The sequence below is a fragment of the Miniopterus natalensis genome, chromosome 19 (genome assembly GCF_054644295.1).
Source record: "Miniopterus natalensis isolate mMinNat1 chromosome 19, mMinNat1.hap1, whole genome shotgun sequence".
NCBI classification, from domain to species: domain Eukaryota; kingdom Metazoa; phylum Chordata; class Mammalia; order Chiroptera; family Miniopteridae; genus Miniopterus; species Miniopterus natalensis.
The window spans coordinates 27,131,857-27,148,364 of NC_142099.1; the positions used below are offsets into that span (position 1 = coordinate 27,131,857).

Sequence of the window (16,508 nt, forward strand, 5' to 3'; positions counted from 1 at the left end):
TGCCCCATTAGTATACAATCAATAAAATGCATTCCCTAAAAGGCCTCACTGCCAATGGCTCAATGAGAGAAAGCCTGGCGGTAAAGTTCTAAACCTTCCCACTGGTGAGTGAGGTCACGAATCGTCTGTTGCCTGATCCCTCACACACCAAGAAGAACCGGGGCCCTGGATACGGCGTGAGCACCAAGGTGTGGCTGGACGCCTGCCCTCCACCTTCTCTGCCCCCCTGCCTCACTAGTTCCAGCAAGTCCCCTGGTTCCTACTCTAGGTCCTTAGCTTGGACCCTGATTCACCCATTTGTTCTTCATTCACTCATTCATTCAACTTACAAAAATTATATTAGGGATTTACTATCTTCTAGGCCTGCTGTAGGCTCTGCCTACTGTCTCTGTTAACCCTTGCATCCCCTTGAACAGAGACCCCGTGAAGCACTGGGCCTCCCGGTCTCCCGCAGCATCCATCTCCAGGATACCAACGAAGGCCACTATTTGGGGGGAGACATGGGCGTCTGAGTCACAAGCTGCTTTAGAAAAAATGAGATTTTCACAATTCGGTCATATTCCTCACAGCTCCCGACTCAACGTCACTCACACAGCTGGTGTCCAGAAAGTTTTAAACAATCAAAATAGCAATTAGATGATTGGAGTGTCCCCAAATAGAGACCCTTCGAGACCTGCCTTAATGACTGGATAGGAACCAGGTGCCCTTATCACAGCTAGCGAAAGGGCCACTTAGGGGTCAGGGATATAGTTTCTTTTTTGGGTTTTTTTAATCTTCACCCAAGGATATGTTTTTATTTATTTGAGAGAGAGAGTAAGGGAAAGAGAGAGTGAGCAAGTGAGAGAAACATCGAGGTGAGAGAAATATCAATCAGTTGCCTCCCGTACCCACCCAGACCGGGGAACGATCCCACAATCTAGGTATGTGCCCTGATCGGGAATTGAACCCACAGCCTTTGGGTGTACAGGATGACGCTCCAACCAACTGAGCCACCCAGCCAGGGCAGGGATCAGTTTTCTTAATGGGGACCATACATGCGCTTAGAATATTAAAACTTTTGCTTAACTCTGGTCCTTACAGTGAAATAAATGCAATTTCCCCCAGGATGCTTGCCTGTGAGCAGCAGTGCCATATTAACCCCCGCCCTGTGGGCAACCAGCTCTGAGAACAGCCCCTACGCTTTAGGCAAATGTAAAACAAAACCATCAAACAATAGGTACATACACGTGTACATAAACATAAATATGCGCTACAGATACAACATGCACATTCAATATGGTTCAGGATAATATTCTTTTAAACAAATCACTGAGGCAGCAAAAACAGTTTCAGGATGTTATTAGTTTCCTAAACCTACTATTGAAACAGCAAAGAATGGAAAAGAAACTAATGCATTCGCTGGATTGGAGAAGATCAGGATGTGTTCCTCAGATCAATGCCGCCGGTGGGATAACCCTGACTCTGGGAGCCCAGGGGTAGCAGGTTAGTGACAGCAACAAGCCTAAGCAGCTGGAGGCCAATCTCGGGCCCCCGTCTGCTTATTTCCCCCCTGGGGGTGGGGTGAGGCTGACAGGCGGGGACCCTAAATAATCAAGGATGCAAAGGTATCATTTCTGCCCATTGTGACAACTTCCTTTCTTACCCGTCCGGAAACAGTTTGAATTTCATCTTCTTTGCCTCCCAAAAAGGGGGGCTGGAGGCAGACAGAACAGCCAAGAGGATACCAAGGAGGAGAAGGGAGAGGGAGCAGGGGGAGGAGGGAGATGAATCCACCAGCTGGCCCCCGTTTAGACACGGGGACTCCCAGGGCAGCTGCTGGAATAAATCCCGACGGGCCCCCCTGCCAACCCAGGGGATGTTCCCCGAGGAGGGTCACGTGGCTGGCCTGGAAGGCTGGGTGGACCCCAGGCTGGGCCGTTCCCTAGGACAGACAGACAGCCCCACCGAAGCTCTCTAAAGTCCCCTGTGGGAGTGGGAGTTCTTCTCTAGGACAGTCAACCTTTACGCATAATGCACATTTTTTCAAAGGGTGGCTTCACTGATTTTGCTCAATTACCAATTTTCAGGGACCACCCTGAGCATCTACAGAGGCGCAGACCTCCCTGCAGCTCTTCACCCCCAACCATGTACGCACTGCTGCCAGGGGCCCTCTGCGCCCCCCGTGTGGACTCACCGTCATCACAGAGGCCAAAGCCCAGGTCCTGGAGCTGAACTGCCTGAGGAAACATTTGGCTCCTTGGGAAGTCACTTAAATTCTCGGAGCTTTCTAACTTTAGGTAGAGTAATAAAGGTACTTTCCAACTTCAAAAGGTTGGTCTACTATTTAACTGAAATAATACATACAAAACACTTAAAAAGTACCTGAAGCTTAATGAGTACTCAATAAAGGCTGGCTCTTATTGACATCTTTTCTGTGTATTTTGTCAATCGCGAGGAGTCAAGAACTCTTAAAAAGTGAGGAAAATAATTTTTGCAGACTAGGGCATCGAGTGCTGGAATGAACATAGTCCAACTCATTTTATAGATGTTAAAACTGAGGTTGGTCCAAGGGCTGGAGTAACTAGGCCAGCTTTTCACAGACAGGTAGGGGCAATGTGCTGGCTCCTAGGCCACTGTTTCTTCTAAGCCACACAAAGAACATGATGTGCTTAGGTACCAAAACAGAAAGAAATGAAGATATACTTGCAGTCAGGGTCAATGGACTCTTCACAATTATAGTGTGACTATATCTGCAACTGTGTCACTAAGGAAAGTACTAAAGTGCATGTGATAACAGATTAAAATAAAAATATTAGAATTTTCCATGAAAATGTACAACCTTGATGGAAAAGTAATCTCCTCTTTTCAAATCCCTGTTCAATCCACACTATGTACTGCATATTTATTGCCACTCTCTGGGACCTGAAGCACAACTCCCTCTAAGTGGGCTTTACTCTGCGTTACAACTATGCCCATAGGTTTCTCATGCCCAACTCAAATCCCTGCTAAAGCAAAACCCCAAAACAACAACAACAACCCACTTCCCATTGGCTTGCTTGTTTAGATGAGCCCAAGAACACAAGAGTGACAAGATGTGGGGACTGGGGTCGCCAAAGCCCCTAGGTTCACAAAGAAACTGAAGCTTAAAAGGCGGAGAGGGGTAATTTGCTCCATGTCATACAACTGGGTTTTTTACTAAATAATCTTTCTTTAAACACATAAATGAAATCCATGGATTCTCCCTAATGTCTACTTCATAGTGCTTAATCCCAGTGCTGTGACACAATCTTGCCAGGTCCCATCTCAAGCCCCAGCTTATTGAAAGGAGGCAACACTGGGGTAGAGAGAAGACTCGAGAGTGGAATGGATCTGGATTCAAATCCCCGGATCTTCCTGTGAGGCCTCACAGAGCTCTCGTTTCCTCATTTAGGAAAAGGCAATAACCCACTCTCTTTACTGGATTCACAAAGGATCTGGGGAGACAGCGCCTGTAAAGAGCCCGAGCACAGTGCCCGACACATAGTAGGTTCGCAGTCAGTAATTACCGTGGTTTCTGGAATGGAGTAAAAGTTGCTCAGTGTTGTCTCTAAAACTTTAAATATAATTTATCTATCCATTTAAAAATCGATACTCATTGAAGCAAACACACACATACACGTACTGTGGGAGGGACTGAGAGGGAGGGAGGGAGGGAAGGAGAGGGGAAAAGGGAGAGGGGAGAGGAAAGAAAAATCACCTCTCCCCTCACCATCAAAGAAAACAACACCAGTGTAATATCTCAGTGTATTTTCTCCCAATTTTCTTCCTGGGCTGCATTGTGGGTGACGACATGTTTGCTACATCGTTGGAGTTATATTTAAATTCAGTTATAATTCTGATGATGAATGCTACCTGGGAGAGAGGCTGTTCTGGACCATCCTTTATGTCACATTACAGGATTATTGCCTAAATGGAATGATGATCCCTAACAGCATTCTTTTAAGTTTCATTCAGGTGCCACTGTGAGCAGAAGCACCAAGCCCCCTGCCACCTTCTGTGTTGTGAGAGCGGCTAGGACATCAGGGTGGTTCACTAGATGGCGAGTCGCCTTGAGGTTTCAGTGATAAATTGAGCATTAAGCCTGATGAGAATCACACAGAGCAATCCAATCTTTTCATACTTCTTCATTGATTTATCATTTTTATTCTGCTTTAGGAAACTTTTTTGATTAAAGGTTGCAAGGCAGTCTACTTAATAAGTCCCTGATTATCTAAAAATGCCCTTGTAGCAGGAACTCTTCTTGACTGAACGGAACAGAGATGTGCTCATGTCCAGGAAGATTTCTTGTAAGGACACAGGACAAAGGACAAAGGCTTCATGGGAAGAAGAAAGGAATTGAGACAGTTACTGTGTCTCCTTTCATGATTTCTCTGCTTCTCTCCAATCAGCTGTGAAACTCATTTCCAAAGACAAGCAGTAGCTGTGAACCACCAGGAAACGTCGGGAGTCAGAGATCTGGGTTGGTGGGTGGGGATGGTGAGGGTCTGTGGGCTGAAATGGGCTAAACTCACACAAATGTCTCAGAGCAAACATCTTATGGTTATTTACATATTTCATAGCGGCGGCTGCAGAGATCAGCTTACTAAAGCTCTAAAGGTACGATCTCCAATTTAAAAAACATTTAAAGGAATTCCATCACTTTAAGACAGTGGAACCAGTCTGTCATCGGCAGTCTGATGACCAGGGACAGGCAATGCTGAACCAGAAATGCATCCGCTCCCTGCCCCTCCGGAGGGGCTGAGTGAGGGAGCTGGCTCCAGGCTGGGCACTTGCTGGAATCGCCCTGAGCACCCCCACACTGCTCTTCCAGGCTCTGAGATTCAGAACCAAGGGGGTCAGGCTATTGGCTTGCAGATTCCACAGTGTTTTTATTTTCAGTGGCCTTATACTAAACAAAGTGCTGTGCTAGATGTCATGGGATTTTCAAATACGAAGAGAAAAGGTAAGCGTCCAAGGCGCTCATGCACAGAATGAGGGAGAAAGAACTGCCCGGCCATATTCCAAAAAGTAGGGTGGGAAGAAAAGAAACAGTCCAGTCTTGGCTCAGCAGATTGAGTACACATCCAAGTGCCATTATTCAATTATAAATACTGTCCCCAGGATTTGTCCCCCTCTAAACATTCCCCAGTCAGCCTCCTCCTTCCTTCCTTATTCCACGACAGGTAGAGAAAGCAGGAGCTCTGGCACTTCCCGGGGGCTTAATCCTTCTGGTCATGTCATAAATACCTGCTTTCCCTCTCCAATTAGACTACAGAGAAATTAAGCAGTGGCTCACGTTTCTGTCCCCTCATTGGCCTTACCGTAACCTGCAGAGAGTAGGAATTCTGTGCGTGATCCTGAATGACACAGAAAATCTCGTGTTTTAAACTCTGTCGGGGGCCTCAAGACGACCAGAGTTCTTGGATTGCTCACGTGCTTACAGGAATTTGTCTACTTCCATCAAGCCACAGAATGCTATAGTTACGTAAAGTCCGAGTTAGAAGAGACCTTTTAAGTCAGAAGATATTTTACAGATGAGTCACGGATGCTCAGAAACTTAAAATGGTTTTCCCAAGGCCATGAAATGAACCGAAAAGCCAGGACTAGAATCCTGGGCCTCTGGGACGATATATATTTGCATCTCATCCCAACTGAATACTTTGTTTGCGTAACCAGATGCACGTCCTCAGCTAAATGCTTTCCAGTTCATTATTTAGCTTTAAAAATGATTAGAAGATTCAAAAATAATTATCTATTTCCATTTCCAAAGTGGATTTCAGTGCAATGGACTCCATGATTTAAACACATACAAATGTCACTCTATGAAAAACACGTTGTCTGCAAATGACCTCTCAATTAGAAACAGATGCTGTGGGCTTTCGGATTCTAGTGTTTTTATTTTAAATGGCCTGGTCACAGCCGAAACCAGGCTGAAGGTCCACTGCTTTTTCTACTCATGGTCCATGTTGAAGGTGTGACCTTCCCTTGGGATTTCATGTTACTCCAGAGTATCCTGCTGGTCCAGAGCATGCTCCTGAATCTGTCCTCTCAGTAAAGATCATTCCACCTTTGCCACTAAGCAGGTTCCACACCGAATTTGAAGGAGGAAAGGGACCGTGTAGGTTGCTGAGTAGGGTTTCCAGCCTATAGTAGATATTAAAACCATCTGATGAATACATGAATGGATTCATGCACTCAGAATGATGGATCTCACCATTTAATATGTATTTATTTGATTTAACTCCCTTAGAGGGGAAGAGTAGAGTTGACACATAGGGAGTTAAAAAGGGTAGATAAAAGTTCCATTTGGGGCAAGCTGAGTAGCTAATAAGGTGGCTGCTGATGGTTCAAGTAGGAGACAGAAATACAGTAGAACACTCAGCATCTCTAAAAGGCATGTGGGGAAATGGCACTGCCATCCAGACCAGTGTTAGCCGAGAGAATGTTCTGGCTATGACGGGAATGTTCCATATCTGCACTGTCCAATATGGTAACCAGGATCTACATTTGCTATTGAGCACTTAAAATGTGGCTACTGCACCTAAGGAACTGAATTTGTAATTTCCTTGAATTTTAACCAATTTAAATTTAAATAGCTACATGTGGCTAGTAGCTACTGTACTGAATAGTGCACATCTGGACAGCAGATGCTGCTTTCTAATGCTAAAAACACTAACGCTGCTCATCAGAGGCTGTTGAATTGAGAGAGACCTTAGAGCTCATCAGGCATAATTGTCTCATTTCACAAATAAGAAAACAAAGGCCCTAACAGAAGTGACCTACACAAAATCGTTGCAGCAAGAGAGCCGTAAGGCAGAACAGAGCCATGGTCTTCTGCACCTGACCCAATCCCTTTCCATTTCACAGGCTGCTTCTGTCACTGATGCAAAAACAGCTGCAGTTCTGTTTAGTTCTAGTGTGTGGAGTGAATGCAGCTCATGGGCCAAGCCCACAAAAGGTCAAGTACTCCCCCTGCAGAGCTAGACATCCCAAACATCACTGGATAAGTGACTATCTCGGGTATTGTAGTTGCAAATAACAGAACCGACTCTAGTTAGTTTTACTCTGAAAGGAACTTATTAAAGAAGTTCCAGCAGTTTGCACAATCTCTGAGAGAGAGTCTCAAAGCCAGGCTTGGAGGCTATGCAGTCAGGAGCTGTTGACAAGTTACGCCACCACTGCTCAGATGGGGCCCTACTGTGCCTGCCAGTCACCAGTGCTGGGCCAGGGCTCCATCCCAGGACTGCGGTCAAAGCTGGACATCACTGCTTCTAGGCTCATCAGAATTCACTCCAGGTCCCACCTCTGCCCATGTTATTCTCAGTGGGATCTAAATCGAGGGAGGGGGACCTGAGACCCTTGCTGCAAGGAAATAACGCAAGTTTCTTGCTTCTGCCTTGTATGGCAGCCCCACAGGCAGAAAACTACTCCAGACGTAAGAAAGAGCATTCTAAAAAGATGACAATCATCACTACTGAACCAATGTCCTACCAAGTAAATCACTTATCGGCACTGGTTTAGACCATGGATCTTACAGCCCACCCTGCTCAGCAACATCCCTGACTCAGAGCTTTTTACACTTAAAATTATGTCTCTATCTTGGAAGTTTTCTCAATTTAATTCAACAGTGGCTCTTTTAATTTTTTTTAAAAGGTATATTTATTTGCTGGAACATCTGTATTGATAGATGCCGTATATGGTAGGCAGTGAATTAGAAATATCATCTCTCAGAGCATAAAGGGTTTCATTTCGTGTCTTGTTGTTTTTAATCTGGATTTTTCTCATTAACAAACCCAATATAGCACAGCCATGAAGATAAATAATTCTAACAAGTTTTTCCTCAAAAGTGGAGCAGTAGGATCAAAGTGAGCGTGGATCTGAGAAATTGTCTAAGAACTGAAAATTAGTGTAATGTGGGCACAATCACCAAGGCCCTTCCATCCTAAACATCTACAAAGCCAAGAAAAGGTCCCCAAATCACTCGCACGTGTTAGAATCTAGGGGGGCACAGAAGTGCTATCTTCTACAGTGACAGTGATGGGAGAAGCTAGGAAGGGGTTTGTTTTTGACAAGAAAAGGGAGAACACACCACCACATAACACAATAGCTTTCATGAGTGAACCTGATGGAGTTCACTCCAGGCAGCCCCAGAGAGGGAACTGGCTTTGTAGATTCAGGAGACCCTGTCCTAAGGGTGGTTGACACCCACCTGAAGTGGCACCAAGACAGGAGCATTGAGGGCCATAAACTAGGTCTTTGGAGACCCCACAGATAAAGTGCCAGTGAAGGAGTGAGAGCCTGGGCTTGCTGAGAGCTCACAGGACACGGTGGTTATGTGACCCCCACAAGAAAGCTGCAAAACCTCCGTCCCAAGTGACTGCCCAGCACCAACCCCACTGCTTCCAGCTGCCCTCGCTTCTGGAGAGAGCCTGTGACCATGTCCCACAACCGTCTGACTGCCTCTCAGTTCATGTCCACATGTATAATTACATCTCTTACAATATGCCAAGCAGACATAAAAAGAAGGAAATTAAAGGATCATTGAGGGCTATTATTCCTGAACAGAGTAGCTGTCATAGTGGCTGGCTGTCAAAGAAGCCTCCCTGAGGAGCAAGGACAGGCCTGTGTCACCGAGCGCCAGCCTGCGGTAGAGCGAGGGGTTATGGCTGAGGTTCCAAAATCCCAGCTTTGCCAAATTCCCAGCTCAGCCTGTCACAGTGAGTTTTGGAAAAAATAAATCAGATCATGTTACTCCCCTACTTAAAACCCTCCAATGGCTCCAACTGTCCTTAAAAGAGAACCCAACCCTCTTCGTAGTCTGGCTGTCACCTCTTCCTCCAGACTCATGGGGACTCCTTGCCACACGCTTTCCAGCCCCAGAGGCTCCCTTCCCTTCTATGCCTCAAACCTGCTACTTCCCATCTCAGGGCCCTGCTGCTAGCCCTTCCCTCTGCCTGTCTCCACCTAGCCCCAGGTCTTCCCCTGGCTGCCCCCTCCCACCCATCTCTCAGCTGAGTGTCACCTGCAGCCTCAAAGAGGCCAGTCCTGCCCATCCGACCCACAGTGGCTCTCACACCTTGGCCTCCATTGCTCGCTTACTTGTTTGCTTGTTTACGCTCCGCTTTCACCCCTGGAACGCAAGCCAAGTGAGGGCAGGGACGCTGTCTACCTCAGGATTGCTTTTAGCTTGGCTCTTGGAATAGCGCTTAGACCACTTAATCGGTATCATAAATAACCGGATTAAACGAAAAGGAAAGGAGATGGTTACTAGGTCCTTTCACATTTTTGAAAATTAAAATGTATTCATTCAAACATTTTTAAGGGCCCTCTAGACATTAGACACTATGGTACTGTGGGGAATACATGGACAAGTCAGACCCTGACCTCCAAGAGCTCCCTGTCCAGGAGGGATGTAGGACATGCCCAGAAAGAACTCTGTAAGGGTTCTTGCATATGTATTTGAAATGGGTTTAAAAGCCAAATATAAACAATATAGAAAACACGGTGAATATTTTTCTGATTTTTAAAATGCATAAGCAATGAAAATTTAAAAAGGGGAAATGACAAGTTTAATCTTTCCAACAAGATGGAAGAGGGATGGCTCCAGGTCTTCTTTTAAAAATCACGATAGCAGCCTGAATCGCTTAAAACATTCCCCAACCTGAGCAACTTAGAGGGGTTAGATGGACAGGTAGAGCAGTCACAATACACCTTCCTGAAAGGGCTGGCGCCGCTACAGTTCTGGGTAAAATGGAAAATGCCTCAGTCAGCAAGAATCGAACCAAACCTCACTAATCATTCTTATGTTCTTGCCCAAACTAAGCTAAGCTCAATTTAAACAAGCCACCTTATTATCGCAAATGAAACAGAGCTGCTTTCTCCTACCATCTCTTCTCCCAGGTTGGTCACTGTCTCCCTTTTCCTTCTGTAGCGTGACATTAACAACTCCAGCCAACAGCCTTCTTCCGAGGCTCTTCGTAAGTGAGCTGCGATTACTGTCTTTCCTTTGATTTCTGGAACATGCGGAAGAACTGAGCTCACCGAATTTTCCATCATCATAAAACGCCAGTATCAGAAGTGCTCCCACTTCGTTCAACGTGACATCTCTGTCTTGCGCAGAGCCTGTGACCATGTCCCACAACCGTTTGACTGCCTCCCAGTTCATGTCCACATGTGTAATCACATCTCTTACAATATGCCAAGCACTCCATCCACTTAAAAGGAAACAAGTCCCTCCTCGCCGTTGTCTAGGCTGAGATCACAGATAGGGCTCTTGGCTTTGTAGAAATTTGCCGTTCATTCCAGAGAAGTCGGCGTTACTTCCATCAGCGTGAGCGACGCAGCTGATTCATTTCAGGGGTGCTCCCCTTGCTACTGTGCCAAACGCTAAGCACGCAGGATAGTCCCACGAACCAGAATTCTTGTTCAGAGCTTGTTGGAGCCAACGAATGGACTTAATTTTATTTTTCCAAAAACCTATGCCAATTTCTCCACCATCTCCTCTTTTACGAGGGGAAAATGATTTTCTTCTCTTGGCCATCACTGGGAGAGAAGGGTTCTTCAAGTACCACCCCGTGGCTCTTCGCTCTTCCAACCCTCTCCAGTGCCCCGGGATACATTTACGGGAAGACGCCTTTGCTCTCTGGGGTACAAGGGCACCTCTCGCCGCCTCTGCCTCCTCGGCCCCTGGCAATCACACTCTGCTTCTCTCCAGCCAACAGAAACCACTTTTCCTAAATCTAAAGGACACTTAAGACCTGCTGGTGGCTAAACAGCAAAGCGTTGCTCCAATTTAAAAAAGGGGAAAATCCCACTCAAACGTCCCTCTCCACCAGCTGCCAAGGGCTTTCTTTCCTCCCCATTCACAGCTTAACTTCTTCAAAGTGTTGTCACTCACCCCACCCTCTTGCACCTGGCCTCGGGGTCACGTTCCAGCGAAACAGTTCTCACTGAGGTGCCCAGTGACACACCACGCTCAGTCCCCAGCCGGCTCGATCTCCCAGACTAGAAGCAGAAAAGACCCATTTTCTAACGAGGGCTGAAAATAAATAGGTGACACCCCCACCTCACCCTGGGACTTCTCAGAGATGGAGGTCTGACAGCTCCTAGGAACCATCTCCACCCCACACACTTCCTCTAAGCTGGGCAGATACAGAGGAAGGGGCTCCTTGGTGTCCCTAAGCTCCCGGCTTAGTGGGCAGTGCTGTCATGGGAGGGGAAAGAAGAGGCCTCATCACAGACACCGGGCATGGCTGCAAGAAGGGGAGACTGACCTCTCACTCGCCAACTGGATAAGCAAGGGACATGTTATTTGCTCTGTGCCTACCAGACCAGGGGAGAGAAAACTGCCAAGAGATGGCAGGGCAGAAAGAAGCTGCTCTCCCCACCGCTTGGTTCACCAAACACAGACTTAGGTGACTACTTAGGCAGAGCATCCTCCCAGTACCCATGAAAAAGGGCAAGAAGATCCCAGCACCAGTTTATTAGAGGGACTTAACCATGCCTCTCCCCTCCCCACCCAGCACAGGAGACAGGGCTGACACCCACAGGAAGGAAAGAGAGGAGGGGCCCCAGGGCCAGACCACCCCTCCTCCCCACTTTGAGTCACACACGGCAGCCTGGCAAGTGATAATCTCAGAAAAAGCTCTAAGTCGAATGTCTTTTTTTCTCATGATGGTATTGCCCGATATATCCAAGTGAGTGGCACACGGAAGGCTTAATAATTACTTGTTGAATAAATGATCAAGTAGCTTCTTACTAACCCTCACCTTCCTTGCCCTTTTTGCCTCATTTCATTCATTCCCTCCTACCAGAAATGTCTGTTGAAGGTTGATACCATACAGTGTAGTCATAGAAAGGCGACCAAGACATGTTCCCTGCCCTCGAGAAAGTTACTGGAGAACATAAGAAAAGTACAAACTTGCATCCACAGCGAGGGGTGATGTGAACAGCAGCACGGCGGTCATACTAAGCACCAAAGACAGGGGCTCAGAAATCCAGACCACTCCCTGAAGTATAGACCCAGGCAGCCTTTCCTCATCGGTTTCGATATGGAATTCCCATGCCTGCCCTTCCCATGACTTCTGGTGCTTTATCCCTCCTGCGAAAATGCACTTACCCTTGATGTGCCAAGGGTAGCAGTGTACACGCTATGTGCAACATCCTGGAGAAAGCCAGGACAATCCCTCGTCCTCGGGTCTGGGGTATACTGAGCGGATTTCAATGCACAGCCCAGGATGAGGCCCTGGAGAAAGGACAAGGTACGTATGGCCTTCCGTGGAACTCCACCATGTGTAATCCGGCTCGGAGGAATCGCGGTTGGTTTAGGACAAAGGTAATGCCGATCATGTCCAGTTCCCCTCGGGAGCATCCTGCCCACAGGGAGGTGGTCATGCCTATGGAGAACTGAACCGCCTTTCCCAGAAGTCACCTGACTTACAGACTGCTGAAGAGCAGACTCTCGGTCAGAATTAATTTGCATTTAGAGCCAGGAGCTTGCAGAAAGCTCATCACTCTACATGACTTCTGGTTTCCCTGTAATCTTCAGCTTACAGTGAACAACCATTATTGCTTCCCACATATATTTTTGACAGGCGTTTTAGTGAAAATTTTTCACCTCTGTTAGACTAATGCATGCTCAATATAAAAAAAAAAATCTAGAAAATACAGCAAAGTTGATAGAAAAAAAATCTCATGCATATTTTTATCAGCATTGCTAATATTCTGGTATATTTCCATTTAACCTCTGATTTAATAGCTACTTGGAATTAATAAGCCAACTCTGCTAAAAATCACCAATAAATAGGATATAAACTGCCATCTGTAATCTCTTTCAATTATGAACACGCCATATCTTTATGACTATAAAACAACCAATAGATTCAGTTTAAAAAGCTTAAATTCAGTGGGAAAACTGGTGACGTGGGTCATTTAATGCATGAATACAAGTTGGCACTCTTCTGTTTGTCTTTCCAGATGCCCAAAGGTTAGAATTAAGTTTGTTCAAGTTCTTCGTTAACTATCACTTCAGATATAAACCCCTTTAAACATAAATTTCTTTTGATTATTTAAGAAGGACTGTTTAATCTCGTGTGATTCTGGGATGCACCAAAAAACAGAGTGCTAATGGTGTTTCCTTGACAAGTATACAACTGCCCACATTTATCAAGATATTGAACAAGAATTTTATTTTCATCTTTCTTCCCTAATAGGCAAGCTACTCAATAATATTGAAAATAAAAATTACTGGCTTACCTGATTAAGAAATCATGAAGTCCAACGTCAAAATACCTGTTCAGAGGAGACATAGACAAGCCTATCAATAGAAGATATTTACAGAAATGGTGAACTTGACCAAATATATATAATTTACATTCAGAGCATGGTGAATAAATGGATTACTCTATGACTGTCCGGCCTCTGGAGCAGCCGCAGCAGCATCACCTGGGAACTTGCTGCACATGCAAATTCCCAGGCCCCACCTCAGACCCAACAATGAGATTGAACAGTGCTCCGAGTGATTCTCATATAGAACCACCACTCTGTGATGGCAAAAGCGCTTGGGGAAGCCTAAGATCTCTCCAGAAATTAAGGCCCTGAGGGTGGATGGACCGGGTACCTTCCATTTTTCCAAAAGGTGAGTCCTTTCGTAACACTAGTTGTCTCAGATGTTCAAAAATAAGTAAAAAATACTTAAATATATTTAAAACTACACTGGCCAAAGGGAAGAATAGGAGAGGGGAAGGCTGAGCTCTGATCCTTCCTGCCCCTCCCAGCCAAAGTCCCCACAGCTTTCCCCAGGGAGAGCAGCCCTGTCCCCACCTGGGTCTGTCCAAAGGAAGAGAGCAGAGCAGCTCCACGTACTTGCTGGTGAGTCTACCACTGAGCGGGGCCTCACACCAGGAGGCATCCAGTAAGCCCTGGGCTGGGGGTGGAGTAAAAAGACTGCCTGGCCAGAATCATGAAGCTGCTGCCCACCAGGCATTATGACTACTTCTAACATCTAGATAGTGACTGTGTCCTCCCCCCCTCCCCCGCCAGGCTGGCCTCCAGGGTTAGTGATCTGCCTGAGTAAAGCCTGAGTTCATTCTGCCTCTAAGGACAATGAGCAGTAGACACAGAAATTCACCCTCGAGTGGGGTTTGACTGCCCAGGCCCTGACTCTCCCTAGCTCCCAGCTCCACCCCTGCATGTGTCCCAGGAGCACCCAGCATGCCCAGCACCTCAGCCCACCGGACATATGGCAGGCGACGACTGACATTAAAACAGGATTCCTTGTGGGGTAGCTTTAAATGGCAAGGCTCTTTTATGTACTGGAGCATCTATTTGCAGATCATGGACATGGGGTAGGTGAGAACAGAGAAACAAAGGCAAACATAATAGTTACCACTTGAACCATTTTTAGATATTCGGTTCAATGGCATTCAAGTGCATTCACAGTGCTGTGCAACCATCACCACCATCCATCTCCAGAATTTTTCCCATCTCCTCAAATGAAACTCTGGGTTTCCTTTTTACCAAGGTGAAGCTGATTTCGGCTCCTTCCAAAGGGCTCGGGGGTGGGGCCTCCTCTGTGGGGCTGTGTCTTTCGTTTCAAAACACAAGCAAACCAAGGAAATTTCTAGAAATATGTTCTCATTAGCTATCCTGTACAGACAGATGGAGCTAGGTCAGGGATGGAAAAAGCCCTTCCTTCCTTTCCTTCCTCCCTCCCTCCCTCCCTCCCTCCTTCCCTCCCTCCCTTTCTTTTTCTTTCTCTTTCTTTAGAATTGTATACCAGGCACTGCATACAGAGGCACTCTGTACATTATCTCTTCTAATCCTGTTTAAAATCGGTCCCTGTTTTATAAAGCCACATGTACTTATCCCTAGCCACAAAGCTAGTAAATTGAGGAGTCGGGATCTAGCTCAGGGTACCAGCTGCAAGTCTGTGCTTATTGCCTTCATGTATTCAGCCACTGTCGCACTTAAGCAATATTTACCACGTGCTTCCAATGTGCCAGGTAGCAGGAAGTCAGCAGTGCAGAGCACATAACCCCCGGCAAAGCAATGGCAAAGCCAACACTAATTTCCATACAATGAGATCAGTATCAAACATTCTCTCCCTTCATGGATTGCAAACTCCTTGAGGGCACCAAGCAGATTCTCAAGAACTATCTGTTGCCCTGGCTGGTGTGGCTCAGTTGGTTGGGCGCTATCATGGGCACTGAAAGGTTACGGGTGGGATTCCCGGTCAGGGCATATGCCAGGGTTGTAGGCTCGATCCCTGGTAAGGGGCGTGCAGGAGGCAGCCAATTGATGTTTCGCTCTCACATCGGTGTTTCTCTCTCCCTCCTCCTCTCCCTTCCAATCTCTCTCTCAAAATAAAAAAGTAAAAGAGATACCTAGTGAGTGAATCAACGTGTGAATGATACGTGGTAACAAGGCACCAATGCCTCTGTCTGCTCTGGCCCTTCTCACCATACACTGCAGATTGAAGACGCTCAAAAGTAGTTATTTAACACATCAACCATTACATGTAAGTATGTAAGATAAACACCCAGAGATAGAAACGGGGCTTTTCTTCTGAACTAAGACATCTGACAAAGTGTAGCACAACCATTCTCACCTTTAAAAAAACAATCTCTCATGCCACCAGCGCACACAGTAGCCAGGTTTCCTCATGAGGACCCATACTCAATCCTATTCACTTCATTCTGGCTCCTTCCAGAAATTAAAAAGAGAGAATCTTTTCTATGCGTACATGATATGAAAATGTCATCTGAACAATCAATTGTCAGCAGCAATGGGAAGTGGCTTTCAGCTTGATATACGTACAGAAGGGGACTTTCTAACAAGTTGTAAGGCCCTAACAAGGCAGTAAATTTCCCATCAGGGATGGGTGCGAGCCTGAGTTAAAAGGGTATTTATAGGAGACCAAGCCATCAGATAGAAAACTGGAATGGATGACCTTACAGGCTCCATCTGGCCTCAGGCTTCCTGTCGTAGTCACTTTCAGGAAGCATCTCTAAGAGTGAATCCTAACTCCCACAGCGGCAGCTCTTGTCTGATAACCATCCGCAAATGAGTGGACTGTGCCTGGGCTGATGCAGCCTGATGGTTTATTTATTATGATGATGACTTCTATTCTTGTTAGGGCTTCACAGTGCATCAGAATTAGGCTCCTGGCGCCTGACTAGATGGTGCTGAGCATATGTTTACTCACTGAGCCAGAGACTTAAATATCCTCGCGTTCAGCAACCCCCTTTGACAGAGGAGTGTCAGGCCCACTCAGCATGTCTGTGGCAGGACTCAGGCCAGAACCCACAGTAGGCTCTAGGATTTGTCCTGCTCTTCCAGACGGCCTGCCTCTCAGGTCCTGGTCCTTCTGCTCAGGCTGATCTTGGTTGTTGGGGAGCTGGGGTTAGAAAAAGCAATGAACTGGGGCCAGAACCTGCACCTGCCACACAACCAGTGAGCTAAGTTTTCAAAGCACAGTTGTTATGGCCACTTAGCATGGCCCATGCAGGGTG

At 46.4% G+C, this 16,508-nt stretch overlaps 1 protein-coding gene across 8 annotated transcripts in view; it reads right to left on the reverse strand.

The window, feature by feature from the left end:
- The window catches only part of HHAT (hedgehog acyltransferase), a 176,742-nt gene that overhangs the window by 83,184 nt on the left and 77,050 nt on the right, over positions 1–16,508 (reverse strand). For all 8 annotated transcript variants that reach the window (XM_087827883.1, XM_087827881.1, XM_087827882.1 and 5 more), the window contains one exon: positions 13,252–13,287. In XM_087827883.1, coding sequence (XP_087684009.1) covers positions 13,252–13,287 — 36 coding nt within the window. The remainder of the gene's footprint in view (positions 1–13,251; positions 13,288–16,508) is intronic.